This window comes from Haplochromis burtoni, unplaced genomic scaffold (genome assembly GCF_018398535.1).
Source record: "Haplochromis burtoni strain Fernald_Lab_line unplaced genomic scaffold, NCSU_Asbu1 Contig_116, whole genome shotgun sequence".
Classification (NCBI taxonomy): Eukaryota; Metazoa; Chordata; class Actinopteri; order Cichliformes; family Cichlidae; genus Haplochromis; species Haplochromis burtoni.
In genome coordinates, this window is record NW_024582477.1 from 1,229,462 (window position 1) to 1,256,666 (window position 27,205).

Consider the following 27,205-nt stretch of genomic DNA (forward strand, 5'->3'; position numbering starts at 1 on the left):
CTAGTGCAGTCTCGACATAATATGAGTCCCTGTAGAATATTTTTAATTATGATAGCTGAGCCCACCTCAGCTATCATAGAGAGAACAGAAGGACACCCCCTGTACCGGCTGCCAGTCTTTTGTAGGACTAACACAGGTAAAAACAACCATTCACACTGATACACGCACCTGTCCTGAATTTTTAATAACCAGTTAACCTATGACCTGCCTCAACCCACTACACTATTCTCCCTTGCTAGGTTTGTTTCCTCCATAAAATCCACAACCTGCACACAAGACACTGTGTACTTGTTGTTCCAAGCAGCCTCTCCATCATCAACAGTTCTATGTCCACGGGGTCCAGTGAGTCTTTTAAAATTAGACTTAAAACTAATCAGTCATTTGAGTCCATCTGATTGCTCTTTGTGTTTCCTGTGCCTTATTTGGACACAACTGTATATGTTTAGCACCCACTGACACACATTTATTTCTTTTCTATTCCCTTGGTGGTTTTTTGTATTTTTTCCCCATTCTACCTTTTTTTTTATAACACTTTGATTAATGTGAGTTGTTTTTTTTAATGTGCTTTATCCATCCTCCCTCCCTGAAGGAGGAATACTAACACAAGAGACACAAGAAACTGACACAGATTCATATTCATAATGTAAAGGAAAAAATCTGTCATATAAAACACCCTACATTTATCACAGCTTCAGACCCATTGCATGAGAATCAGGCGCTCAGATTAGAACCTCTGACATCCAGAGCCTGTGACTCTCTTTGCTAATAAAGTCTTTTGATGTCAGTGTGGCAAGATATGAAGAAATCTCTAAAGTTGTCAGGAAAAAATGGTAGGGGTCTGGCATTCGGGGATCTAAAAATTATTTGAAATGAATGAGTCGCTGTAGGGAAAAGTGACATTTCTGCTGCTCTGTAGTCTGAGTGCAGATTTGACCCCTTTAATGCAAAGAGAAGTTTTCAAGCACTCTCAGATATTATCACAGGATCTGCAGGTCACTGCTGCTGCTGTTGGTGTCTAAGTTTCAGAAAGAGACTGCACAAATTGGATGGTTTTATTGTCTGAAAATAATATTAAGCTTGCTATTGAACATACAGGTGAAGACTGCTTACAATAACTTTGTCTAGACATAATAAAAGATATACTTTTGTGGTTACAATAACAGAGGATCTGTTGGGCACGGACAAAAAACAGCTTTTCCAGGGAAGATGTTTGTGAAGCATGTTGGAGGAATTGTTGGTTTAGGGTTACTTTGTTGTGGGTAATGTGTAGATTGCATTCACTTTGATTCAGTTTCACATCAAAGAGCTTTCAGATCTTTTGAGCCGATCTGTCTGAAAGTTTAAGGTGAAGAGGAAGTGGACCTTTTACCAGCATCATAATCCTATAGGCACTGTAGCAAATCCACCATGAAATGGTTGAAAAAAAGGACAAATGGAGAGTGATGGAATGGCTTATAGTGGTCAAAGCCAAGATTTAGATCCCAGTGAAATTTTGTGGGATGTTTGTGCATCTGACTGCTTTCAGTCGTGAGAAGTAAGGGAAGGAATTCTGCTTGGAAGAGAGGTCAAAAATTACAGTGATCTGAAGTCAGAGACTGGTGGACAGTTATGCAAAATTCCTGCAGGTTCTTTTCCTGCAATTCAGGGACAACATAAGCTTTATATTGCATTAAAAAAAGAAAAAAGCCGAGTTACTTTGGCTTCTTTCGATATATGACTATAACTCTTTAAATACTGTCACCTCACAACGGGCTTGAGGCACACAGACTAAAGCCTGATGTGGATATACTTACTTGTGAGAAAAGCTTTCCTTTGTTAGTGGGTTTGTCAAATTTTAAAGTGAGTTACATAGCCTTTGAAAATTTCCCTGCAGGGATACACACTTGACGATATGCTTTAGAGCACCGCGTCAAATATGTGACTCGGACGGCAGTACTAGCCTTCCAAAGGCTCCAATTTGTCCCACTGGATGTCTTTGGAAATTGTGAAAACTGCAGTGAAATAATTACATTTTTAAATAAAATACACTGCTTTTCGTTTTATTTTGTCAGCTTTACTACACACGAGTAAAGAAAGTCCACATATTAAAGTTTTGTGCTCTTCAAAGCAATCTTGTATACCGAATGAGAACAGAAAAAATAACATGTTTTTTTGGAAATCGCAATTATTTTTAATGAAGATTTCTGAAATTGTTCATCCGTTAAATGAAAAGAATAATTTAACAAAGAAAACCCAAAACAATACCTTCCGTCGTCTGGAAAATATCAAGGGGAATTGAGTAAGTGGTGTCTTTCTCTGATGCTTATGCTTTCTTAAGTACTTCTTGACAGCTAAAGAATGGAAACAGTTTAGATGGGTGTTGTTTTATGCAGAGGTTTTACTGGTCTGGCCCACCTGAGATCAAACTGGGCTGTATGGTATGGCCCATGACATAAAGTAAGTTTGACAACCCCACTGTGGACACACTGTAGGGTACACAGACAAATTAACATCAGACTATTTTTGTGTGGGCCTTTCAAGTTGTATTCTATAACATATGTGCAACCCTGTTACTGAAACCTATTCAGTGTGGAAAATAAAAAGACAAAACAGGGAATTACTTGACAATAAAAACATTATAAAAAAAATAAGTGACATGATTTAGGCGATTACTAACACCATGTATAGTATAAAGGTCAGACCTCTATGACATATTTTGTATTTTTCCAATGTTTTCTTATAAGATTGAGTGTCACTCTAACAATTACACTACATTTACTACATTTATATTCCATTTCCACTGCCAACTAACAGTGATTTGCAACACTGTACATAAAAGAAATTTATAGAAAAAAACATCACAAACATATAAATATTATTAAACAACATGTTATTTTTCCTGAGTATTTATTTGTCACACCTTGAAAAGTTAAGGTAGATTTTGAAAGTTGCATAAATTAATCTAAATTAATTATTATTGTAATGTATTGAAACTGAATGGATATTCAGTATGACAGTAACAGGGTTGCTCATATACAATTGCTCAAATTGTATATGAGCAATTTATATTTTTTCTTTTGAAACTGATTTAATAGTAATTATATTTGAAGCTCATATACAAGCTCACATACGGTTTTCCTTTTTACTCGTTTTTCTCCATTTGTCCTCGTCGGCCGCCGTAGGGTGTCGTGGCGTTTGTGTTGTGAGCAGACGTGCTACAGTTACCGGATCAATCAGAAGTCGAACTTCCTTCTTATTTAGTCTTTTAACATAAACCATTGGACAGTGTTAGCTTCGGTCGGGTCAAAATGAGGCGCGCCGGACTGGGTAAGGAACAAACAATTAAACCAAAACTTTTCTTTTCTCATACGTAGCATTTGTTGCTAACTAGCTAACTAAAGCTAGCTTATGTTAACAAATGTTTGTTGTTTGGTACTCTGAGTACTCTGTTGTTCATGAACGCTTCATTAATGCTTAATGTATTTTAATACAGGTGAAGGAGGCTCTGGGAACTATGTGGCTAGTGGATATAGTGTATACGAGGAAGAAAATGAACACCTACAGGAGGGACTCAGGGCTAAAGTCAACGCTTTAAAAAGTGTAAGTAACTGCTGATTACGAGCGTTTTGTTGTTATGTTTAACAGTCAGTAAATATTGCAGCAAAGAGTTTAATATAAATGATTCGACGGTTTCTGTATGTACTCAAAATGTAACCCAATTTCTTCAATTACTGTGTTTTACAAGTCTCGTAATCATAATGAATTGATTTTTACAGCTCTCCATTGACATTGGCACAGAAGTCAAATACCAGAACACAATGCTGGACGATATGGTGAGTTTTACTTTGGAGTACGCTGGACCACTTGCTGCTACAGCAAAAAATAAATAAAAAAGAAGCAACATTTAGTGTTGTCTGAGGTTGGTAGGGAGCTATTTTTTTCTGCTTTATGTGTTGTTTTATGTTGTCAAATCAAATCAAATCACTTTTATTGTCACATCACATGTGCAGGTACATTGGTACAGCACATGTGAGTGAAATTCTTGTGTGCGAGCTCCACAAGCAACAGAGTTGTGCAAAATACAATAATGTAAACAAGCAAAATACAAGAATGGCTACATCTGAAACTAATAAATATATGTACAATATATAATAGTATATGCATTCCTGGATGTGTATACTAAATATTTTTCTACGTGTGTGTGTGTGTGTGTACACATATTTTACAAATTAAATAGAGTAAACAATAAATAAAATATATAAAAATATACAAAGTTGAGACATGTGCAAAACAGTGGCATTACTGTACAGTATGGAGTGCATAATGTTAAAGTTCCAGTAGTGAAGCTGAGGTGTCTATGACGTGTTCAGCAGTCTGATGGCCTGGTGGAAGAAGCTGTCTCTCAGTCTGCTGGTACGGGACCGGATGCTGCAGAACCTCCTTCCTGATGGAAGTAGTCTGAACAGTTTATGGCTGGGGTGACTGGAGTCCTTGATGATCCTCCCCGCTTTCCTCAGGCAGCGCTTCCTGTAGATGTCTTGGAGGGAGGGAAGCTCACCTCCAATTATCCGTTCAGAGCACCGCACTACTCGGTTTGACTTATTGGTCAGAAGTCACTAAGAAACCCCTCAGTAAATGATTCAGATACCATCACTGTAAACTTCAGAAATGTCTCCTAGCACTTGGATATTGTTCTCCGCTGGACTTCTGTAATCATGTAGTCAGGGTGGCTGTAGCTCAGGAGGTGGAGCAGGTCATCTACTAATCATAGGGTTGGTGGCTTGATCCCTGGCTCCCCCTGGTCAGCATGCTAAATATCCTTGGACAAGATATTAACCCTAAGTTAATGCATCATTCTGACTCATCCATTGGAGTATGAATGTTTGTGAATGTTGGTTTGTAAGCACTTGAAATCATAGAAGAAAGTGCTTGTGTGAATGGGTGGATTTCGCATATTGTGTTAGATGGCAGAAAATGTCTTTTGCCCTACCTGGCGTTGAATACTCAAGAGTAGAAAGGTGCTATATAAGAATCGGTCTATTTACCACTTTTCTTCTCTGCATCTCACTTTAGGACACAGACTTTGACTCCACGGGCGGCCTGCTTGGTGCCACCATCGGCAGAGTCAAGAAGCTGTCCCGGGGCAGTCAGACCAAACTGCTGTGCTACATGCTGCTCTTCTGCTTTTTCGTCTTCTTTGTCCTGTACTGGTTTATCAGGTTGAGGTGATAGGAGGATCTTATTGGACTTTGCTCTTCCAGTTTGTGCTTCAATAACACATCTGAACCAGACCAGGATAATAAAGAGAAAAGGCAGGGATGTGTTTTTTTGTTTTGTTTTGGTTTTTATTAAGTCATTACACTTTAATATGTGCCACAGTGTCAGGCTTTCAAACAATGACTCGAGAAAAAGTGTAGAAAGGCCTACCAATGCTTTTTTAAAGGAGTACTAAAAAGTATAAGTGGTTTAGGACAATGTCTGAGAAAATCAATAATCACAGGAAATGTAGTGCATACTGTATGCATAAATGAAGCAGACAATATCAGTATTTACGGTGTTTATACTTAATATCTGACTAGTTAACCTGGATTGAGAAGAGCATGATTTATGACTGTAGACGATACGGCAGTGTCGAGAACTGTAATTCTCAGCAATCAGCTGAGTTCAACTTGAACAAGTTATAGAATGATCTGCATAATCTAGTGTATGCGCTTTTAAGGGTGAAAGGACACATTCTATTGTCATAAGACGACCACACGTGCGACAGTAGTGTACGTCATTGTTTCATCTTTATTGTAAAAATATTAATGTAAATAAACAAATTTTATGCTCTGGATTAGCTGGTGTAACTTCATGCTGTTGGATGTGCTGAAATGTCTTCAGTGCGAAAATCTCAAACATAAAACAATTTTTATTAAAGAACATTATTTTTCTTAATTCTAAACAATAATTACATAAGTAACAAATTACATACAACCAAAACTGCATTGTTGCACGTGTGTACAGACAAGGAAGGGGGGGGGCTTCATTATTCTGTGTGATTGACTGTATGAGGATGTCTTTATGACCACATACAGTATTGTTAAAAAGGCAAAATCTCCTCATCTGAGTAACTGATCAAAGTGCACAAATCAGAAGTGATTTTCCCACTGGGGTTAGCGTTGATTACATCACTTGCCAGGTAGTGTGTCCATGTACTTGCAGATGATTCCCAGCATTACCTCATCAGCTCCTGCACCAATTGACATTAACCTGGAATCCCTGCAGAGAAGGAAAATTTCTTGTTTGTTTTTTTCTGTCACAATTACAAACCGGAAGCTGCATGTAAGTCATTTAAATGATCCAAAGTTCAGTCACTTTTGGTTACACAATCCGGTTGCATTATTTGCCCTGTCACTAGATGTCAGCATCGTGCAAAACAAAGACTTAGGAATCTGAAACTAAGTGTTACTTGATTAAGCACTAAATAACGGGGCCTCAGAAGTTTTCAAACATTCCGTAAAAGTTGCTTCTGTTCATCTGATTGTAGCGTTTTCAGTGGGAGAAATGTTTCGTGACTCATTCAAGGGACTTCTTCAGTCTCCGCTGACTGCAGGTTTCCCCGACCTTATAAACAGAACATTTGCATAATGATTTAATATCATTTTTGGGATGTCCTTACCTGGATGACTGAGCATGCATCGAGAATTTTCAAGCATTATTAATAAAGTGAAGCCAATCATGTTTGCAATTTTAACATTAATTATTAAGAAATCACATTAAATCATAAATGATATACCTTAACTATTATATTTAAACAATAAACAATAATATACATTAATCAGAAGGCTTAATTAAAGACCTGCAACAAAATTGAATGCTGGTGCCATAGAAATAATATATCCTAACAAAAGTGCATACAGTAGCTGCTGAGTCATGGATTTGGGTTAGATATAATATTTTTTTTCTGTTTTGCAGAGAGTAGTAACTTGTGGCTACCTGGTTACGTTGCATTTTTATCATTTTATTATGACAATAAGATTAGTTACGTTAGAGTGAGCGTGTCTCATGCCTCATTTCATCTTACCTGTAAAATCGGCTGACTAGCACATCACTGGTGTAGCCCATCCCTCCCCAGTACTGGAGACAGCTGTCGCCCACTTCTCTGGCAAGGCGTCCCCCCTTTAATTTGGCCATGGATGCCAGCTTGGTGACATCGTTGCCTTTAATATACAGCGCTGCAGAGGGAAAACAAAAGGATAGCCACGAGCCGGGAAGAGTGTAAAAAATGTCCAGGTGGACAGAATGAAAAGAGGAAAACAGACAATAAAACAAATGTGTTTCAGTTTCAGATGTGTCTGGCTCTGATTCAATGTTTTGCCCCATTCAAGCCTTTTCCCAGTGCAACTGATCAGTGCCTCTATTGTAGGAACCCTCTAGAGGAACATGTGTGAGCCACATGATTTCTCCTGTTTCAGTGTCTGAAAAAAATAGGGTTTGTGTGTCTGTGTGTGCGCTTAAACACCTGCACCAAACAGTCGCAGGGAGCTCTGCTTTCTGGGCAAGCAAATTTTGACTTGAACTGTTCCCAGTCTGATGAATTCACCCAAAGCTACTGGCCACTGAGGGGGTTTTAAACTGAGAGACAAATCACAAGAGCTTGGACAGCGACCCCACGGATGCAGACATGCATTCGTATTATAAAGATGGCCATGTGAAGCACTTGGACTGCATTCTGGCAGTGCTGGGCACGTGCCAGAATGCAGCCACTGCTGTCCACTAAGCTTCATGCACTCTCAACCTGCTATTATACAAACACAATTCCAAAAAAAGTTGAGAAACTTTTTTGGAATTGGGTTTGTCTGGTTCGTTCCAAGGCGGAGGCACAAATCTCTCGGGGGGTTGCATCACAAAGGACATCCGGGGTAAAAACCTGCCAAATCAAGTATGTGGAGCTCTGGGTTCTGTGGTGAGCCCTTGTAGGGAGCAGATGAAAGTAGCTTTCTTTCATAAAAAAAAGATGGCAGGATCTGACTGTGACATCACGTACTTGTCTTTCAGAAATGCATAAAGAAACGTTTAAAAAAATCAGTTAAGAAAATACAAAACAGAAAATACTACTTAGCATATTAAAATTGGAAATAAGCACGTTAATAATCAGAATGCAAAATTAAGCTAAAACACAAATGAATAGGAAAACGTCATATCATCTGTGCTTACATTTATTAAAATCTTTAATAATACTGTGATACCTTTAATGATATATTATTATATATCATATTGTTTAAGCACTTCTATAGAAAATGCCATTAATCATATTCTTTCCTGCTGGTAAGCTGATCATTTTCCAGTGGACATCCATGGGGATTCACTCACTCTTGGAGTTGGCTGCTTGAAGCCAAACATAATAAAGCTCCTTTGCACAGTACTTTATGCTTTCAGAGTGCAGTTTCTAAAATCAAATAATAATAAAATGTCATTGTGGTACACTAGTCCAAGGTTTTCTTATTAGTAATGCAAACATACAGCTATCACATTTCCTGCGTCTTCCATATATCCTACTGCTCTGAACTTAGGACTAATTAAAAGTCACCCAGGTGCCTACATTACTGAGCTAATATTAGCATGTAGCTTTATGTTGTCTATTAAGTGAAACTACCTGTAGCACGGTAGAGGAGAGAGCGGAGCAGCTCGACCTCTGTCTGCAGCTCAGCCAACCTGAAGTGAACTGCCTGGTGATGAAGGACGGGATGCTTGAAGATCTTCCTCTGCTGTGTGTACTGGATGGTCTCCTGAATGACGTTGTCCATAGTGGTCAAGACTGGAGGTGACACGGGATTATTTTTAACACCTCCGCTAAAATGTGTTATCTACCTTTGCTGAAGACACTCTGGTTTGGATCAACCAAGCCAGACAGGCTAACACGAGCGTCAGATCCAGTAAAAACAGCACAAATAGTTTCTTACACATTCTGCCCAAGGCAACATTGATTCAAATCAAAAGCAAACAACTGCTTTACAAATTACTAGAACTATGTGTCCTGAACTCCTCATTTATCTGAAAACTAAACGTGAAACTGAAATAGAGCATAAACTGCGCAAACTTCCAGTAAAATCCGTAGGAGGCTGATGTGGGGGAGAATGGGTGAAAGTAAACTTTAGATGACATCATATCCTTGGAGTAATAAGTAAGATAAGCTTCACTGAGTAAAGTCCACTTACTATTGGCCACTGCCCAAAGCCTCTCTTCCTGGAACTGAAGCATCTGATAGGTAAAGCCCATGCCTTCTTGGCCGATAACATTCTTACAGGGCACGTGAACGTCATCGAAAAACACTTCGGCTGTGTCAGATGACCACATACCCAGTTTATCAATCTTTCGGGCAATGTGCACTCCTTTGGTGGAACAGACAGGAAACAGAAAGAACGTCAACATGCAATACAATATAATAAGTTGTTTTAGGGCGCAAAATTAAACAATCTATGTGCTTTCCAAAAACAGGCGCAATCGTGAACTTGGAAATGAATCACAGATAGTGGATTTCTGCAGAAAATGTCTTTTGCCATCTAACAAATCGACTAACCCTACCTGGCAAGTTCATGGGTAGACATATGAGTGATTTGTTCTTATGTGGGGGCCCGTCACTGGTGTTGGCAAGGAGACACATCCAGTCAGCCTGGGTACCGTTGGTGGTCCACATCTTTCCCCCATTGATCACATACTCATCACCTTTCCTCACTGCCTTGGTCTTGATACCTGAAAAGTGGTTGAGTGTTCAGAAAACTGGGGTTTAAATGGAAACCTCAGATTAAAAGACTAGAAATGAACCCTTAATGGAAATTAAAGATACTGGAGAAGAAGAAGATATAATATTAAACGCACTCGAAACATCAGAGCCAGCTCCAACCTCACTCACTCCAAGGCAGGCCACTTTGTCCCCACTGATGGAGGGAAGGAGGAACTCCTTCTTAAGCTCGTCCGAACCAAACCTGCAAACACAAACACACAATGACTATGTGACGCCGTCTCTTTGTTTTTCCATCTGTTGTTTTATTTTCTACCAGTATTTTTAGGACAGTGTCAAATGAGAGTTTCGTCAAACTCGTGTAACTGTGGCAGATCGTGTGCTTTTAAAAAAAAACACTGCCATGTTTGAGGCAATTACAGCTCCAGTGGGAGTGAGCTCACATGGTATCACTCCCACTCATCTGCAGCTCTTTTATACTACTTAAACCTCATCGCAGGCGAGAGTAGATCCTCTAATTAAGCTCCCGAGACTCTGACTGTCTGTTTCACTGAATTTTTGTCTTGTGTCACCAAGAGTTAAAGTAAAGGGATATCACGTAACAAGCCAAGGTCCTGTATGCTTGGTAACAATTTGCTTCACACCAAATGGGCGAAACAAAGTATTACCAAGCATATTAATTAACATACAGCTTAGGGAGTGTAACTCTGATCAATGGCTGCTCACTAGAGGTATTTACTAGTTTAATAATAGTAAAAATATAAGAAAACTGTTTTACATGTTACATAAAAGAAGGAACCATTGACTAAGAGAAATCAAAAAAAATAATGCCGTTCACACAGTTCATGTACTTTTCCATAAATCTAAGTGTTTTCTATCTTTGATCTAAAGATTATTGACAAGAAGTTACTACGATATTATCCACAGTTTTGACAGGAGTTTTATTTTCTCTGTTCCCGTGTGACCATCCTCCCCACTGCAGGGGATTAGTTACAAAAGCAAGCAAAGCACCAACGTTCGTTGCAAGAATGGATTCAGAGAATGTGACGCTAGGTTTGCAGGCTTGTACCTGGCCAGCGCCGGAGTCGTCATGTCAGTTTGTACCCCGATGGCCATGGGGATTCCTCCACAGCGGATGTTGCCCAGCTCCTCTGCCACTGCTGCGCTGAAGCTGAAGTCGAGGCCCAAGCCTCCATATTCTGCACAAGACAAAACACATTTAACGCTTCAGCGCATCGTGTGTATTCATGAGTATCACTTTTTTAGTCATTTAAACTTAAGAAAAACAAATGTGGATCCTTACTGCGAAGCACAAAGAGGCAGAAAGAATGGCTTACAAATCCTTTCCTGTGTCACTTCCATCTATCCTCTATCTTTAAAATCACCACGCTCACACATGCACGCGCAATATACGCCGGTATACATACATAACATTGTGATCTGTTGGCACTGGAGCATGCACTCAGATTAATTATAGGGTGTTATGATTAACGGTGTTATCTGTAATTATGTGTAAAAAGCACTGCTGGGGGATCAGTAGCTCATGTGTTCTACTACCATCTCTAATCGGATCTTGATCTCTTCAACGACCCATTTGCAAAAAAGAAGTAAAGAAACCAAAAACTGATGTCTATTTTCTTCCATTGTGGCAGTGGGGATACTTCCAAAGAGCAAAGGTCTGTAATCGAGCTGAATGCTGTATAATAAACGTGTTTAAAACACACATTTATGTCAGTTGTCCTCACCAAGACCCATCCCTTATCTTTATTTTGCCTTTTATCCTCAATTAAAATGAAGCACCTGGTGTTATATTACATATTTAATGCGAAAGGACCAATTTCTATCTGTTACTCATGGAAGCAGGAAGCTGATGTACCCGCATTTATAATGAATTTTCTCTCAGCTTGGTTTGGCAAACAAATCCTGTCAAAAGAAAAAACACAATGAAGATAAACTGTCATTCTGCAGTACAAAAATATATATAAATAATTTAAAAAATCCCTCAATTATCATGCTGGTCAAGCAGATTTAACCTGACAGTTATTCGTTTAGGACAAATGTCCTGATGATAATGACCAGACAGTCAAATGTAAGAAGACTAAGCATTCGTGAATGTTCGGTGCTGTTTTCTCATTACTAAATACAGCACAGCAGCAGCTGAATGATGGATACCAGCACTGACTGACAATGAATAATTATGAGTGAATTTACCACACAGAGGCTGGCAACTCAAGAAAAGTGGTTTCATATCACCTGCCAGACTAGTTGGGGAATAATGGAAAGCGCCGTCTGTCAGAACGTCGAAGACGGACAGCGAATAACAGAAAGAGTCAAATAAATTGGGACAGAGAAAAGGGAAAATATATAGGGACAAGCAAACAAGGGAGTGGGGGAGCCAAAAATAAGAGGAAACAGGTGCAGCTGTGCAGAGATAAGTCCCTGAGCCCTGGAAACCCTGCAGCGGTTAATGTGAACGAAGGGAAGCACCGAGGTTTATCCCACTTTAAACAAAACAGCAGGCTGTCTGGTTGAACAAGCAAGCAGAAGAAAAACAAAGCAAAATCCTGTCACAAATGTCAAACCCATACACATATGTCTGCTCAGGGAAGCAGATGTTCCTCGCTATAGGCTCCCATAGGGTGGAGCGCCACGTGAAGGAGAAACACAAGGATGAAGAATCTGGGGATTGAAGGTGCAGCACAGAGACACTGCAGCGATGATGGGTGTAACACACTGTTATTTCTTTTATTTCTCTGAACTTAATATTGATATGAGGAACCCGATAATAAAACAGGTCACTTGTCCCTGGATAGGAAAGATGAATCACCATCATAAGCCCTTCTGCAATACTGTCCTGTAATAACTATTACAATGGACACAGGTGCCACTGTGCTGCTTTGTCGAGTCGCGAACGCGTGCATCATTATCGTCCTCATTACAGTGTCACGTCATATTAAAACCACTGTGCTAATGTTTCTGGACAGAAAAACCTTCTGTAAGGTATTCATCAAAGTATAGGCGAAGAGAAAAAGTGAGAGAAAAGTAACACCCTGGACATACGAGTCTCACCGAAAGGTTACTCCTTTCAAATCCTGCACGAAAAACACTCAGTGAAAGGGGAAAACGCGCGGGCTGCCAGGTTCTATCTGTCAGGCAGGACACAGGGCCATTTCCACCGTACGGTCAGCAGATACCTCTCTGTCAGGGAAAAGGAAAATAGTCAGTGAGCCAAGGGTCATCCTCTTCTTCTTCCTCAACGTGGCTGCCTTGGGAAAACTTCCTGTTCTCGTGTTTTGAAAGGTTAAAATGTCTTTCCTTGTGCAGGGAGAAAGAGCAGAAAGTAAGTCTTCTGACTGCACACGGGGGGATTTTCTTTATGGCTTTTATTGATTCCTATTTTTAAAAAAACTGAGAATATGAGATTCAAGCCCTGCCTTAGATCTATTTAGTCAACAGTGTGTAATGCTTCTTAAATGTTAAGCTACCACTGTCACTACTGCATTTAAATAATATTCTTTAATTCCTATTTTGGGCTTCCTGTTAGAGTGATTTGACATTTTCCTGCACAGCCCTTTAAAACCTACAGTTTGTAATGTCAACACCAACTGCGGAAAACTAACGAAAATGGTGTCACAACATTTCAACAGTTCATGCAAATCTTTTAGTGACTGCTTTATATTTACTACGCATAAGATACCTTTCAGTTGTTTGCTGTGCAGAGTTTTGTTCCCGTGCATTGAGGAACAAGCTGCCCGATCGCAACACGCTTTCACATTTTTACTACAAATATGTTTTTGCAATGACTGACTCTTTGCTATGTACTTCTGAAGAGTTGTATTGCACTGTATTTAGCTTAAGCGCTTTTCTCATCAAGGGCAAACACGTCTCTCTTTCACTTGATGAATAACATCTAAATTAAACAGACTCCTAAATCCCTTTTTCCCATTCCTGTAATCCAAGCGTCGGAATCAATTAACACAATACAGAACTGTGTGAGAGTCTGCTTCATTAGTCGGCAGTGCGGTACACATAAACAGCTTATTGTTGTTTTTCTGACAGCATGCATTTTCACAGAGTGGAATCGTTGATCTTTTTTCCGTTATTATTAAAAGATATTCAGCAAGACGAATGAGTAAAGGTGTAAAATGCATTGTTTGTGCAGAAAACAGATGTCAGCCATGTTTCCTGGGGGATTTTAAAGAGATGCACACTCCACAGACTGAAAACAATTATATGATACGTCATGATGTCTGTGCAAATGAGGAGCTAATACCCCTTACATGACACAAAAGCAGAAAATCATTGCGTTGTGGTGACAGTGTGCGTAGTTAAGCATGCTTTTTCAGTTTTAATTATTTCTGAATTTAATTAACTCTCTGCAGCACCTCGAGGAGTCATGAAGCAGTCACTGTGGTAAGACAAACTGGGCAGGAGTATCCTTTTCTCTTTATTGCAGGAGAAAGCAATATTGATGTTAGCACCACTCCGACTATATGCTGCACAGCAAGAATACATTTTCGACCATGCCAGTTTGATGCCCTTAACAACTGTCATTTAATGACTGTTGCTGACGCTGTAGTTTCAAATGGCATCTCTTAAGCATGTTTCTTGCACCATACGTGATTGCAGTTAATCTACAACCTGATCATACAGTGTGTCTTCTCACTGCGAGGATTCTCCGCTCTAATCTTGTCAACTAATGCTTAATGCTTGTGTAGTCAGCACATTTTAATTCCCTCACCCTCCCTTCTCTCTGACCTACAGGCTTGTGGTGCAAACGTCTCACTGTCCAACAATGTTGCTCACATGCTTTTCTTCTATTCGCCGTCAAATGTCAGAAAACGAACGAGATCTCGAATATGCCAAAAAAGACGAGACGTGGCTAATTAATTTAGAGAAACTGACCTTATACTGTGGGAGTAATGCAATACACTAGACATAAAACATCTGCTTTTGATTATCAAACACTTCCCATAAGTCTCGTTTCATTTTCATAATGGATTACACATAGAACCGCACACATTTCGTGGTCCTGTACTGTAAATTTCTCACTGCCTCCCACCATCTCAGCGACGACCCAGCTGGATATACATCTGGAAAAAAGGATAGTCAGTTTCAGACAGCTGTAGTGGGATGCTGCTGTGACACCAGCGCCCATCATCACAGTGGGAACGTTTGTAAGCCCGACTCATAATGAATGGCTGTCAGAAGCAGAGAAAAGCAAACGGACCATGAATTCAGCTGTGAAAGAGATGTGCTGCATGTTTGCTGAAGCAGAAATGGTCAAAATGGGCAGACGGCGGAGGATTCCTCGGTTTGGAGTGCGCTGTGGGATATGTTAGCTATGTTACAAATTCATCATGGGGTTTTTGCAATGGCAAGATAAACAGCTTGACCAAGCAGCATTTATCATGTAGACTGAGGCCTGGATGATTAATCAGTCTTCACGTCTGCATGGATTACCAACGGGAAAGAGCAAGAAATATAAATGGACAAAAGTCTGTGTCGCGACATGCCCTCTAATACTGCCAAAGTCATTCTTGTGTAATAAATACACATATTGCAAACATAAGCCGAGCACCGATTGCCTTTATACTTTTAAGGTCAATATAAAGAAAATAGGAAGCAAGTAAAAACCACGCCAGTTTGTTTTTTTTAGCACTTTGCGTGCTTAGAGAAAGTCATTCTTTCATCTTTTTATTATTATTCATTTCCTAAAAATACCCTCGTGTGTAAGACACAACAAAAAAGCAAAATGCTGCACTAAATTTGGCACCTTCGTGCGACGGCTATTATAGCTTAGATCTCGCCGTAGAAAACAAGCTTCCTCCAAAATAAAGGCTTCTGAGGCTTTTGATGAAACAAAGCTTTTCCTTATCCCTCTCCTCCTAACAATGCATGAACCCCACCAGATAATTAAACTCGTCGTTTATCAAAATCACAGGTGTTGGAACCCATCCCAGCATACACTGCAAGTCTCTAAGAGATCTAACAACAACGCAGATGGTTTCATTTCACTCATGTGCCATTCCATGCCAAACCTCACAAAAAACACGAGTGAGGACTGGACACTATCCTAGAAACTGATATTAGAAGGGTTTACTGCATTACCCGAAAGATAATATTAGGTGTCTTACCAACTGGTTTGTTGACTCCTAGAAATCCTGCATTTCCTAAGATCTTGAAGAGCTTGTGGGCTGGAAACTTCCCTTCTGCTTCCCATTGATCGACGTAAGGGTTGATCTCCTGGTCGATGAGCTATGGCACAAACACCACAGAAGAGAGGTATGATGTTGTATCTGTACTTCTACTTTACAGTGCACATGAAATCTTTATATCTGTTTCTTTGAATTTTAAGCATTTGTTTTGTTTTGCATTCATTTCTTCCTTGTTGTTATAAACATCATGTGATTCTAACAACAGCTGACAGCCCTGCTCTTTTGTCTCCTGTGTCATAAGACCTAAAGGACATGAGAGTGGGAAAGCACTTAAAATGATTTTTATATATAGTCGGCTTCCTGCTGTGTAGTGCACATATATTCTAAAGTCTACGTAACCTACTTCAAGCAGACAGAAACAGAAGGTATCACATATCAATGAATAGAAAAAGTATTATATGGTTGGCCCACAATCATAATGAATATAGCGACAGCATGAAAGGCATGCTATTCTCAACATGTATATGCTATCAGTGCACGCTTGCGTTTCGAGGGCTTATGCTGAGCACTTTTGTACTGATGCAGCTGGAAGCTAATATTGTGCAAATCTTTATTATGCATTGAATGCCAATATTTTAATGACTCAGTGTTCTCCCCCATCATTTTGTTCTTGGCACTGCAGGAAAAACCTCCAAAGTAATATTTAGATCAGCATGCAAAACTAAATCTCAGTGCTGAAACCCATACCAATGGCATTCTTTTTGGGTTAGCAGCCACTCCATGTACTCAGCCACAAAGCCCGGGATACAGCTGCCTCAAAATGAAGGATGACTGTGGCATGTTTTATGATTTTAGAGTGGAACGAAAAAGCTGTAAAGCTTGCATCTGTGGTCAAGGGACAACTTTCATAATCTAAGAGGTAAAATGATGACTTGTTGAGGTACATGCTAACATACATATATATATATATATATATATATATATATATATATATATATATATATACACACACACTCACACACACACAAAAGTGAGCCTAGCTTCATGCTATTTTTTAAACTAAACTTAACTAAATAATGATTTATATGCGAAGAACAAATGTTTTGTGGTCATCTTGAAACTCAAATTTACATAATATCCATCAACACTGAGAGCAGCTTTTGCTTTTGTCTCCTGAATCCAAATGAAAGCTGCAGTGTCCTCTAACAGTGTTTTCTGAGTCATCAAAGTGTCTGTAGTGAGTATAGACCAGGTTGCACCCTAGTTTTTCAAGCAGACTGTGAAATCATTGAACTCTGGTGCCATGATTCATTTCAAGCACCTGGAAGTGGTCCCCAGATGGTGAAGCACCAATGAACTCAAATGCTTCCCAGAGAATAGCTACATCCATAGTGTGGGTTACAGTTCATCTGGTACCATGTTTGTCAGTTTCTAAAACAATTCTCCCTCACACAGCAGGTCTAACAGAACATCAACATCTTCTGCAAAATAACCTCAGCATCAAGTGCTGCCAGGCAAGCGAATCAATTAACACGTAAACACAGAAAATAAAAACTTATGTGGTGTAACTGTACCCGTCCATTTTTTAATGTTTCTAAAAATCCACTGAGGCATCTTCACTTGCTATTTGTTAATAAGCTTTCTTTAATGGGCCATGTTTTCAACAGAGCCATGACTATTTGCTCCTTCACTGTTTCTCTGCTATGTACTGTATGCTCTAAATGGTGGAAAAAGCCAATAAAAAGTAATGATTTAAAAAAAAGACATATTAGGTAGAAATGGGAATAATTAGATTCAAGTCTCGGCCAATAAAACTGAGCTCTGAGAAGTCAAAACTATTGGATTATTTCTTTGTGTTTCTTTGATTAAATGTTCAGTATTAAAGCGTTCAGAAGTTGTTGTTTTTTTCAGGATTGGAAAAAGTCACGCACACGGTCATTCTCAGCTGCCAAAACACCCAAACCCAAACCTGCCAACTACTGAACAAGCCAAAAGCAACATTCTGGGTGAGAAATAAAGAAAACACGATCATCATCATTTCACCGTACAGAACAGAAAACAGACGATACCTTTGACACTGATACAGTGCGCATACCTGGGCTGTACTCTTTTAAAAAAGGCTCACTTACAGAACTTTTCAACACAAGAACCAACATTTAAAAAAAGGAAGCACTAGTTCTTTTTAACGTTCAGAACCTGCGGAGGGAAAGGGAGTGCCCATTTGTCGCTGGAAAGGGAAACATAAATGTCATCTGGGAGCAACCCAATTCTTATGAAGGTTATTGTGTAGTCCCTTTGCAACATAACAGAAGAATTTCACATCACTGACCTGACATGTAGTTAGGTCAGGTCACAAACATTGCAACAAAAAGTCTTACTAAATGTCCAATTTGGAGAAAAAGTCTTGAAAGAGTCTAAAGTCAATGGAAGTTTAAAAAAAACGAGGTGAAGGTGCATGAAAATCCCTGACTCATTAAATGGGAACAAAAATAATAATAACAGATGACTCATTCTTGCTTTTGACCTTCTGAAGGGGTATTTTTTCTTCTTGCGCCTTGACATACATCATAATTGAATGTCATACAATTAGGGCTGCCACAAACGATTTTTTTGATAGTCGACTAGTCACCAATTATTTTTGCGATTAGTCGACTAATCAGATCATGCATCCATTGGACATAAAACGTATAGATTATTGCACCAGCAGCATCTGCTCTTATATAACCATCATTAGCTTACAGCTTGAAGTGTTTAAGGTATGTGCTAACTAAAAATAAAGACAAGATGATAGTTTATTAAATTTTAATGACATCTGCAGATTGTTTCGGTGAAGTTTAATAAACTCAGCCGTCTGCTCCTTGCTATCTAAAATATAACGGGACACCGGAGTATATTCTCGAGCATCTCACACTTCTGATAATCAGCTGTCTGCTTGACGTTTATTCAGCTGTGTAAAAACTATAACTTTAATCTCAGCCAAACCGATTTACTCAGGTACAAATAAAATACTAAAAAAAAGCCAAACAATAACATTTGTAAGTTATCTAAGTGACTTATATATGTTTAACCTGAGTAGCGAAAGACGGCGGTGGGTTTGAAAACGATTTGCGGGAGTCCGGTGTTCTCACGGGCTCTAGTGAGCCTTGCCCCCGGCTAGCTATCGAGCTAGTGGGTAACAGACGTCTCCGAAAACGTCAGAGCTCTTTGAAAATATGTGGCGTCTTGATAAACTGAGCAGATATTTGAGGTTTACACAGCTACATTCTCGCCTGAAAATATGCTAAACTTTATTTTGTGACCCAGAAAGAATAATAAGAGTAATATTAAAACTAACTAGCTGCCGCCATTGTTGACAACTGCGCTGGGCCGCGCTATGAATTCTGGGACACAGCTTCTTCTTCTTCTTCGGGGTTTAACGGCAGCTGGCATCCTTGTACATGCAGTGCTGCCATCTTCTGTTTCAGTCCGTTATTACACTCTTAAATCCTGCTACTTATTCCTGCGTCTTTTGTGATCTTACAAAGCTTCAAACGACGCGTCGACTACTAAAACAGTCGTCGACGATTTTAATAGTCGACTAATCGTGACTAGTCGACTAATCGTGGCAGCCCTACATACAATGCAGCCCATATCAAAAAAATCATTGTATTTTGATAATACTGTTATTGTTGATCATAATGAATTCAAAACTTATCAATACATCCGGCAAATTACTTTGATTAAGTGTGACAAACCTTGAAGCCTATGAGCAATCTGTCTATCTTTCTGCTGCTTAATTAATATTCTGAGTGCAAAATGTAAAATTATCCTCTATGCAAAACATCAAATATATTAATAACAGACTACGTACCATGGGCTTTTAAGGTAACTGTAAGTAAACATTTTTCTTCAACCAGCTGTATCAGCTAATTATAATGCCATTTCTATCCTTCATTTTTTTCAAATGCTTATTATTATTATTAGAAGACATTGAATATATGTTCATTGCTATGCAGATGACACTCTATATTTGACTCTATATGAAGCCAGATGACACAAATCAAATCCAAATTCCAAATTCAGACAAAAAAGGGTTTTTATAATGGGTCCTAAAGACATCCTAAACATGGTGACTAACCTGATACTAACTCTCGATGACATCACCTTGGCCTCCAGTAGAACTTTAAGAAATTAGTCATTTTTTCATCAGGATATGTCTGTCAGAGCACATGTTAAACAAATATGAAGGACTTGCCTTCTTTTATTAGATCACAGAGACCATATTTCTCCCATACTGACATTCTCATTGGCTCCCTGTGAAATCCAGAATTCAATTTAAAATCTTTCTCCTTACATACAAGGTCTTGAATAAACAGGCCCTATATTAGTGTGCCTTTTGTCCCATCTCTCTCCCAGTAGGTCTCAACAGACACTGCCCCTCCCTGAGCCTGCCAGGGTTTCTTCCTGTTAAAAGGGTGTTTTTCCTCCACACTTTTGCCATGATCTTGCTTATAGTAGGCTGTCTGATTGTTTGTGTTTCTGTTTAATATTGTATTAATATTACCTTACAATATAAAGTACCACGTAGATAGGAAATAAATGTAAAAATTGACCAATTTTACAAGACAAAAATAGAAAATAAAAAAGCCTTACTTCTTACATAAAACAATAAAAGACATTACAGGCCAATCACCTTCATTGTTGTTGTGTAATATCTCAGAAATATTTGTATTTGTTGACCTGTCAGAAATTCCCGTCTGACAGGTCTATGTGAGTAGTCTCTTCCTATAATTTTTTGCTAATTTTATCTGTTAAAGCACTTGAACTTCCAGGCACTGAAGATGTAGTCATTCTAATTCTGAAAACTAATTTCCCGGCAAGATTCTAAGATGTAAACGAACCCACTCGTATTAAATTAGTTGTGGAAACATTGGCGTTGTGAGCGTCTAACCTTCAGCAGTAACAAAAGGATTTCCTAAAACCCCCTTTGACACAGTACGGCTCTTTTAATAAACTGCCCCCCTTGAGTTCCCTTTCCAGCACTTCCAACTTATTGTCCTGTATTTCCTTTTAATTTTTATAAACCCTTCCCAGTTTTCCCAGTACTATTTTATTTTTGACCTTCTGGCATCCTTAAAAGGTTTAGTCAGACAATAAACTTCCTTCTATTTACTACAACAGCTTTGCCTTAAATTAAGCTCTTATTGTTATTTTTTCAGACTTTGTTGCCAATGTCACTATAGTAATAGAAATTCTAAATGAGTCAGACTAATTACTAATGGTTCCTATCATTTTTTTTAATACCATCATTTGGAGCTACTAATATTTAGGCCCTTAAAAACCCAAAGCTTTGAATGCCAGGAAGCACAAACTGTAACAAAGGGACAAAAAACCCAGAAATCTCTGATAAAGAAGGCCAATACATAATTGTATTGGCATCAAAATGAATCCAAGACACCCGAGGCCCTTTAAATTATCTCAGTTAAAATGTAAAACCCTCACTTAATGTGTCTTTACAACCTACCCTTGCTTAAGCAAAGAGCAAAACAGTCCATCTCACCTTCTCTGCCTGGCCTTTTAGACAAACTTAGCAAATAGAAACAAACTAAATCAAATCAACAATCCAAAGTTCAGGTCTTCTGTACAAGAGAATATTTCAGGGGCTTGTCACTGAAAATATAAAACTGGACTCACAAACAGATTCTCCCCCATCACACAGCTGTGACTGTTAGTTTTCAACAACCTCAATAATAATTCTGAAAATGCCAGTGTTGGGTTTATCTAGGCACAAACCCCGCTGGAACACGAGACCAACTAACTGCACAACAAAACAAGGCAAGACAGAGCTCTTTGTCTTTGTGGCTCGCGAGGTTAGTCAGTCAAAGTTGAGGAAAAGATTCCTTCACCTGAACTCAACCAACTTCAACTGATTCCTTTGGCTACTAGGGGTGGGGGGAAAAAATCGATACTGTGTAGTATCAGGATATTTTGTTTGCTAATAATGTATCGATACAGGGACAGCAGAAATCGATATTTTGTTACAAAAAAGGTTTTTGTGCTCTGACTTCAGAGCATGTTGATCCTTTTTCTGAGCAAGAATCCTGACATTCCTTCACTGTCCAAATGTGTTTAACTTTTTTTGGCAGCAATAAACATGACAGTTTACTTATTTTAATTTAAGACATGTTTTATTTTAATTAAGTTTAAAACTTTTTTATTTAATGTAAAATTATATTTTGTTTTAATTTACTTTCAAATTCTTCAGTTGCTGAAGGGCTGCATAGTTTTCATAAATTGCATAGTTCAGAATAGCTATAATTGTACCAGATGGTTGCATTCAGTTAAGTTGGACTAGACTGTAATACAAACCGTTCAGTTTGTCAACAATAAAACTGACTGAAATGAGAGAAAGACTGAGTGTGAGACTTTGATATTAGATAAAATGAATATTGATAAAGTTTACCTTTATGTACAGAATCTGAATATCGCAAAATATTTTTAAAAATTGCAATAATATCGTATCGTGCGTTAAGTATTGTGATAATATCGTATCGTGGGATGTATGGTGATTCCCACCTCTATTGGCTACATCACTTTTTATTGTCAGCAAGCAATCATTCTTGAATATGCAAATTATCAAATTGATCTTCTCTTAAGTATTCTTAACAGCAAACAGTCACTGTCGTGGCGTTGTATTGCGTGTGTGTGTGTGTGGTGTGTGTGTGCTGTGTGTGTGTGTGTGTGTGTGTGTTGTGTGTGTGTGTGTGTGTGTGTGTGTGTGTGTGTGTGTGTGTGTGTTTCCAGCCATACATAGACATACGAATTTCAATGAACTTAAACTGTATGCAGAAGTAAGCGTCTTGCTAAACTATAAGACATGACCTGCAACAGGTCATGTCTCAAATACATATTTAAAGGTGTGAACTCTCGAACTTTTAAGAAAATGGAACAGTGTGGTTTCAAAAGCTATAATGGAACTATAACGTTGAGACTGCTTCCGCTCATCTCATGGTACACAAGTGCACACAGACTCTTATCAGACCTAATAAGGATAGGATACTTTATCAGCATACAAATGATTAAATAAGCATAAATGACAATCTTAAATGATTAATTCTGACAGCCAGCCTCTATAGCCAGAGGAAGAACACCAGCTCTGGCTCCTAGATAAGTGATACGCACTATTTGATTCCCAGCCAACTATTTATTTGATACAAACAAAAATGTGGTCTGTTTAGGCTAAAGTACATTGGCCTGATTACCTGTTTAATGTGAAGGCCATGACCCACTCATTACTCCAATCACCATCAGTATTTATCTAGACACAAAAATAAACCACCAACAAACCAACTGATATCAGGCATATGGGGACTTGTCCCCTCAAACAATGGTTTCATTGTGACCCCAAATGTGACTTAAGTCAGAGCACAGTCATAACTGTCCTTCAAAGAGGGCTAATGGTGAAAAACATAGATTTCACCTCTAATATCCTATATAAATAACTTTTAAATGTGCTCTTACTACTTTATTGTTTTATATTTATCAATGTGCACACCAGCACGCCACACCACAGCTTCTGATTATTCATTTAACAAATAAACATGCACATCAAAACCTTCCGTTTCCTTAAATAGCTCCTTGAATATAACAAATCTGAACGGACACATATAAACATGCTGTGCATGTTGGCGAGAGCAGGGCTGACATTAATTAGCAGGATGTGGGAGTGCACGGTAGGTCATGAATCCATACAAGCTGGTGTTGTGCCAAAAAGTAATTTACTGTATATGCCAAAAGTCTTCTGCAAGTATTTAAACTATGGAAAATGAGTTGTTGGCCTATAATTTGTCAAACATATCGTTTGTGAATGATATCAAGTCAATTTGTGCAACAATGAACAACTTCTGGTCACAAGGTAGAAGCTGCAATCATTTTTTTTAGCAAAGAGACTTTCATATATCCTTTGCTTATCCAGGTAAAAGCACTCATTGAGATTAAAAATGTTTTTTTCAAGAGAGATTGACCAAGAGGGCAGCAGAAATTGCAAAAAGTACAACATAACATTTCTATAAAGATATTTCAAGTGGCCAAAAAGGACTGTATTGGTTGCACTAGAACACTAAGTAGGTACATTAACGCGGTCTCTTGCAAAAGAACGTGGATTATTGCAAAAACAGTTATTTCTTTATAACACATATAACCTATTAGTAGTTCCTGTTAACTACAACCTATTTACCAACATGAGCAAAGATATTAGACATTAAAAAAAACACATGGAAACACCGGAAATCACCTTTTGACACAACCCCGGCGGCTGTGTTCGTGACTGTAAACAGAGTAGCCTTAGCCAGCCTGGCGTTCAGCCTTGTTCTTCTTCTGTCCTTCAAAACATGCATTATTTGCGGACACATAAAATAACACTACTTTTCAAATGTAGCGGTAACAAGCACTAAAAAGCTGGACCTAAACACTGGCGCCTGATTCCTTTGTGTGGGCATGAAGAGCAGACAGGAGACGTCAACGCAGCTTAGCGGAGGAGCAAGCTAGCACTGACCTCTCACCTACTTTTACTTTACTGCCCCCCGCGCTGATTTTAGGGTCATGTTAGGGAGAATAACACTGCTGTTGCAACTGTCTCTTCGCTAAAAACATGCTGTGTTTTCGTTGTTGTCTCAAAACTTCCTGGTGTTAGCAGTCCTGCATACCTTTCTGAGGGACTCCTTTAATGCAAAGTGCTCTTGTGTGTAGATTAAGTGGTCGGCCGCAGTCTCTGGGGCACTGGACTTTACTTGTTTAGATGACACTTTCTCAGTCAACGAGCGGGCACCAACACCCAGTGAAGTTAACTTGTAAAAATGACGGCTTCTGACCAGCACGTTTAAACGCAGGGCTCCTTCGCGCAGCGCCATCTCTGTTGACAACAATATGTACGTGTGTGCGCATGCGCTGGTAGGAAGTTCTCACTGGGTCAAATATTAACCCAGTGGGAAAGTAAAATATTAGCAGAGCTTAACTTCCCACCATTATTGGGGGGAAATTTTGTCATAAAATATATCGTAAATTGGGTACCCTGGTGTGTAAATAATTACTCTATCACCAGCAAGCATTGAAAGTAGCCATGTAAGTTATCTAACGTTGTTACATTGTTACTATCATCAATGTAATAGCAAGATTTACTATCGCTTTTGGCTGTGGGTTTTTTTTTTTTAAGTATTTTGAGCTCAAATGCAATTGATTTTTATTTTCATTATGGATTAATTTTACTAATAATTATGCTGTCTGACAGAAAGCGTGTTAAAGCATGTTGCAGAATAGGAAAGAAATGAAACATATTATGATACTCATTTTATATCCTGGAGGGCTTTATAGCAGAAATAATCTGCAAATTGAAAGCGGCTTTGGAGAAAGTCCTATTTTCCACAGGATTGGTTTTAGATAGACACAACATTTTCTTTTTCTATCAGTGCTGCATCTAGTCTGCTGTGTTCAGTTCAAGTACTTGTATTAATAAAGCCTTAAAACTTTTTGGAGTCTCCCTGAAACTACAGAAAGAAGATTTAAAATAAATTCAATCTACAATGAAATGAGCAAAAAAATAAATAAAATAAGGAGAAGACTCGCAAACCCGTCGTACTTTAAGGAATAAAATCTCAAATTTGATGTTCACCATCATTATTGGAACAAAATAGCAATGATCACATAAAGACTTGGAGAGAAAAAAAAAACCTCTGTATGTATGCAAATGAAGTTATGAAGATTTATCTGTTTCTCTACTTTCTCTACAACCCTTCAGTGAATCACAGAGACAGGCTGAATTATAAATGTGCACATTTAATGACAGTTGCTTCTGTGAATGAAACAACATATGGGCCCATGCACTCAGACTATATACACCACATGAGAGAGAAGCATTATGTAACACTTGCCAAATACAACTTTTAATTAGTGCATCTTTCCCAAAACAAAACAAAAGAAAAATTAAAAAAAAAAGAATTAGAAGGCTACAAATCTGGCCCCAAGATGAAGAATTGTTTTACTTGGGAAATCATAAATGTTTTCTTTATTGTGTCCTTCTAGTCATCTCAGTCTGCAAATCCATTTTACAAGGGCTGGGTGAACGTCCTTGGGTACTAATCTGAGATATGAAAAGCTCCTTAGGTCCAGTCTAGCAGATGACACAGCCACCTTTCTCCTTGAAGGGGTTCTTCTCCTCTGATATGCCTTTGACGAGGGTGTCCTCCTCCACTAGAGCCTGAATATAGTCCTTGATTTCCTCACAGCATTTAGATGTCTGAAAGCAGCAGACAGAAAGCGTATTTCAGTTTTGAATAGCCTTTGTGGTGTAATTAGTTTGACTAAATAAATTGAAGCTGTCTGATATTTACTTTTGGATATAATCAAAAATGCATACTGAGCACACAAATCACCACACTGTGGAGAACTTACCAACCACCTCTCGAGTTTGACTTCAAGTTTAAGCTGGTTTACTTCCATCACAGCCTTGTCCTTATCTGTCAGATCCTCCACATTTATGACCGGCATTTTCTGTCAAAAAAAAGGAAACATTTAACCTTTTTGTTAATGCTTACTTCCACATGATAAATAAATCATCTTAAATAAAATGTTCACAATTCGTAAGACTTAGCAGAAGGGATATGAATGCACTTACGAACGCTTACAGGAAGCAGTCCTTCACCCCTGAAATCCTGCTGAAGAATCCCTCTCCTCTCTCTCAATCTGGGTTATAAAGTAATCAGCATAAACAATTCTAATCCCCTAATCTGATTAAAACAAGGCCCCACTGAATGATCATACCAGCAGCTCAAGTACACAAAGGAAGGGGTGGGCAACTCACACAGGTGTCCATTTGAGCTCCCTTGATGTAAAAAACAAAACAAAACATGGTGATGTATCTTTTTGTCTTTTATAGATTCAATTTGTAACTTTTGTTCTATTTTAACTCTGAGATTTCTTGCAGGCTCATTTGGATATGGGTTAAGGGGTGGCGCTTCATTTATCAGGTTAATTTTGATAAGACGGCTAATCTGTGTTTAGCCTCCACCTGTCAAGGTGGAGACACGTCGTTCTTCTAAACGTGAATGCACGGCAGTTTTCCAGTTAATATCCTTCATAAAGGTAAAACCAAAGCAGTGGGATGGAATTAAGCTGCTGTGTTAAACCAATACAAATGTTAATGTGAGTTTTAACTTAACTTGCAGATAAGGCTGATTTCTCATGGTAGGACATCGTGGAAAGAAGCGCTTTTATCATGAAATAACATGAGCCACAGTACTATTAATGTGACTCTGAGTGGAAGTACGTGTGTGTGTGTGTGTGTGTGTGTGTGTGTGTGTGTGTGTGTGTG

General features: G+C 38.7%; 3 protein-coding genes across 3 annotated transcripts; 1 reads left to right on the top strand and 2 right to left on the bottom strand.

Moving 5' to 3' along the window:
* Positions 1 to 3,136: 3,136 nt before the first annotated feature.
* Positions 3,137 to 5,815, top strand: bet1 (Bet1 golgi vesicular membrane trafficking protein). Its single transcript, XM_005928570.3, has 4 exons — positions 3,137 to 3,306; positions 3,473 to 3,579; positions 3,756 to 3,812; positions 5,053 to 5,815. The coding sequence occupies exons 1-4, from the start codon at positions 3,288 to 3,290 to the stop codon at positions 5,206 to 5,208; spliced, it is 339 nt and encodes a 112-aa protein (XP_005928632.1). The 5' UTR covers positions 3,137 to 3,287; the 3' UTR covers positions 5,209 to 5,815.
* On the bottom strand, positions 5,328 to 24,780 carry zgc:85777 (uncharacterized protein LOC405871 homolog). Its single transcript, XM_005928571.3, has 9 exons — positions 24,546 to 24,780; positions 15,841 to 15,961; positions 10,773 to 10,902; positions 9,841 to 9,947; positions 9,547 to 9,714; positions 9,180 to 9,353; positions 8,618 to 8,779; positions 7,046 to 7,196; positions 5,328 to 6,240 (listed from the first exon to the last, which is right to left on the bottom strand). The coding sequence occupies exons 1-9, from the start codon at positions 24,747 to 24,749 to the stop codon at positions 6,150 to 6,152; spliced, it is 1,308 nt and encodes a 435-aa protein (XP_005928633.1). The 5' UTR covers positions 24,750 to 24,780; the 3' UTR covers positions 5,328 to 6,149.
* Positions 24,781 to 25,651: 871 nt separating this feature from the next.
* gngt1 (guanine nucleotide binding protein (G protein), gamma transducing activity polypeptide 1) lies at positions 25,652 to 26,601 on the bottom strand. The gene is made up of 3 exons (XM_005928569.2): positions 26,510 to 26,601; positions 26,287 to 26,385; positions 25,652 to 26,131 (listed from the first exon to the last, which is right to left on the bottom strand). The coding sequence occupies exons 2-3, from the start codon at positions 26,380 to 26,382 to the stop codon at positions 26,006 to 26,008; spliced, it is 222 nt and encodes a 73-aa protein (XP_005928631.1). The 5' UTR covers positions 26,383 to 26,385; positions 26,510 to 26,601; the 3' UTR covers positions 25,652 to 26,005.
* Between the last annotated feature and the right edge of the window lie 604 nt (positions 26,602 to 27,205).

Bases quoted from the DNA above. Each gene is read 5' to 3' on its own strand.
- bet1 (XM_005928570.3), top strand. The intron at 3,580-3,755 runs GTAAGTAACTGC...TGATTTTTACAG, and splicing joins AAGTCAACGCTTTAAAAAGT to CTCTCCATTGACATTGGCAC. The intron at 3,813-5,052 runs GTGAGTTTTACT...ATCTCACTTTAG, and splicing joins ACACAATGCTGGACGATATG to GACACAGACTTTGACTCCAC.
- zgc:85777 (XM_005928571.3), bottom strand. From the start codon at position 24,749: ATGGCGCTGCGCGAAGGAGCCCTGCGTTTAAACGTGCTGGTCAGAAGC. The intron at 9,715-9,840 runs GTGCGTTTAATA...ACCACTTTTCAG, and splicing joins AGCTGGCTCTGATGTTTCGA to GTATCAAGACCAAGGCAGTG. The intron at 9,354-9,546 runs GTAGGGTTAGTC...GTTCCACCAAAG, and splicing joins TCTACCCATGAACTTGCCAG to GAGTGCACATTGCCCGAAAG.
- gngt1 (XM_005928569.2), bottom strand. From the start codon at position 26,382: ATGCCGGTCATAAATGTGGAGGATCTGACAGATAAGGACAAGGCTGTG. The intron at 26,132-26,286 runs GTAAGTTCTCCA...TGCTGCTTTCAG, and splicing joins TCAAACTCGAGAGGTGGTTG to ACATCTAAATGCTGTGAGGA.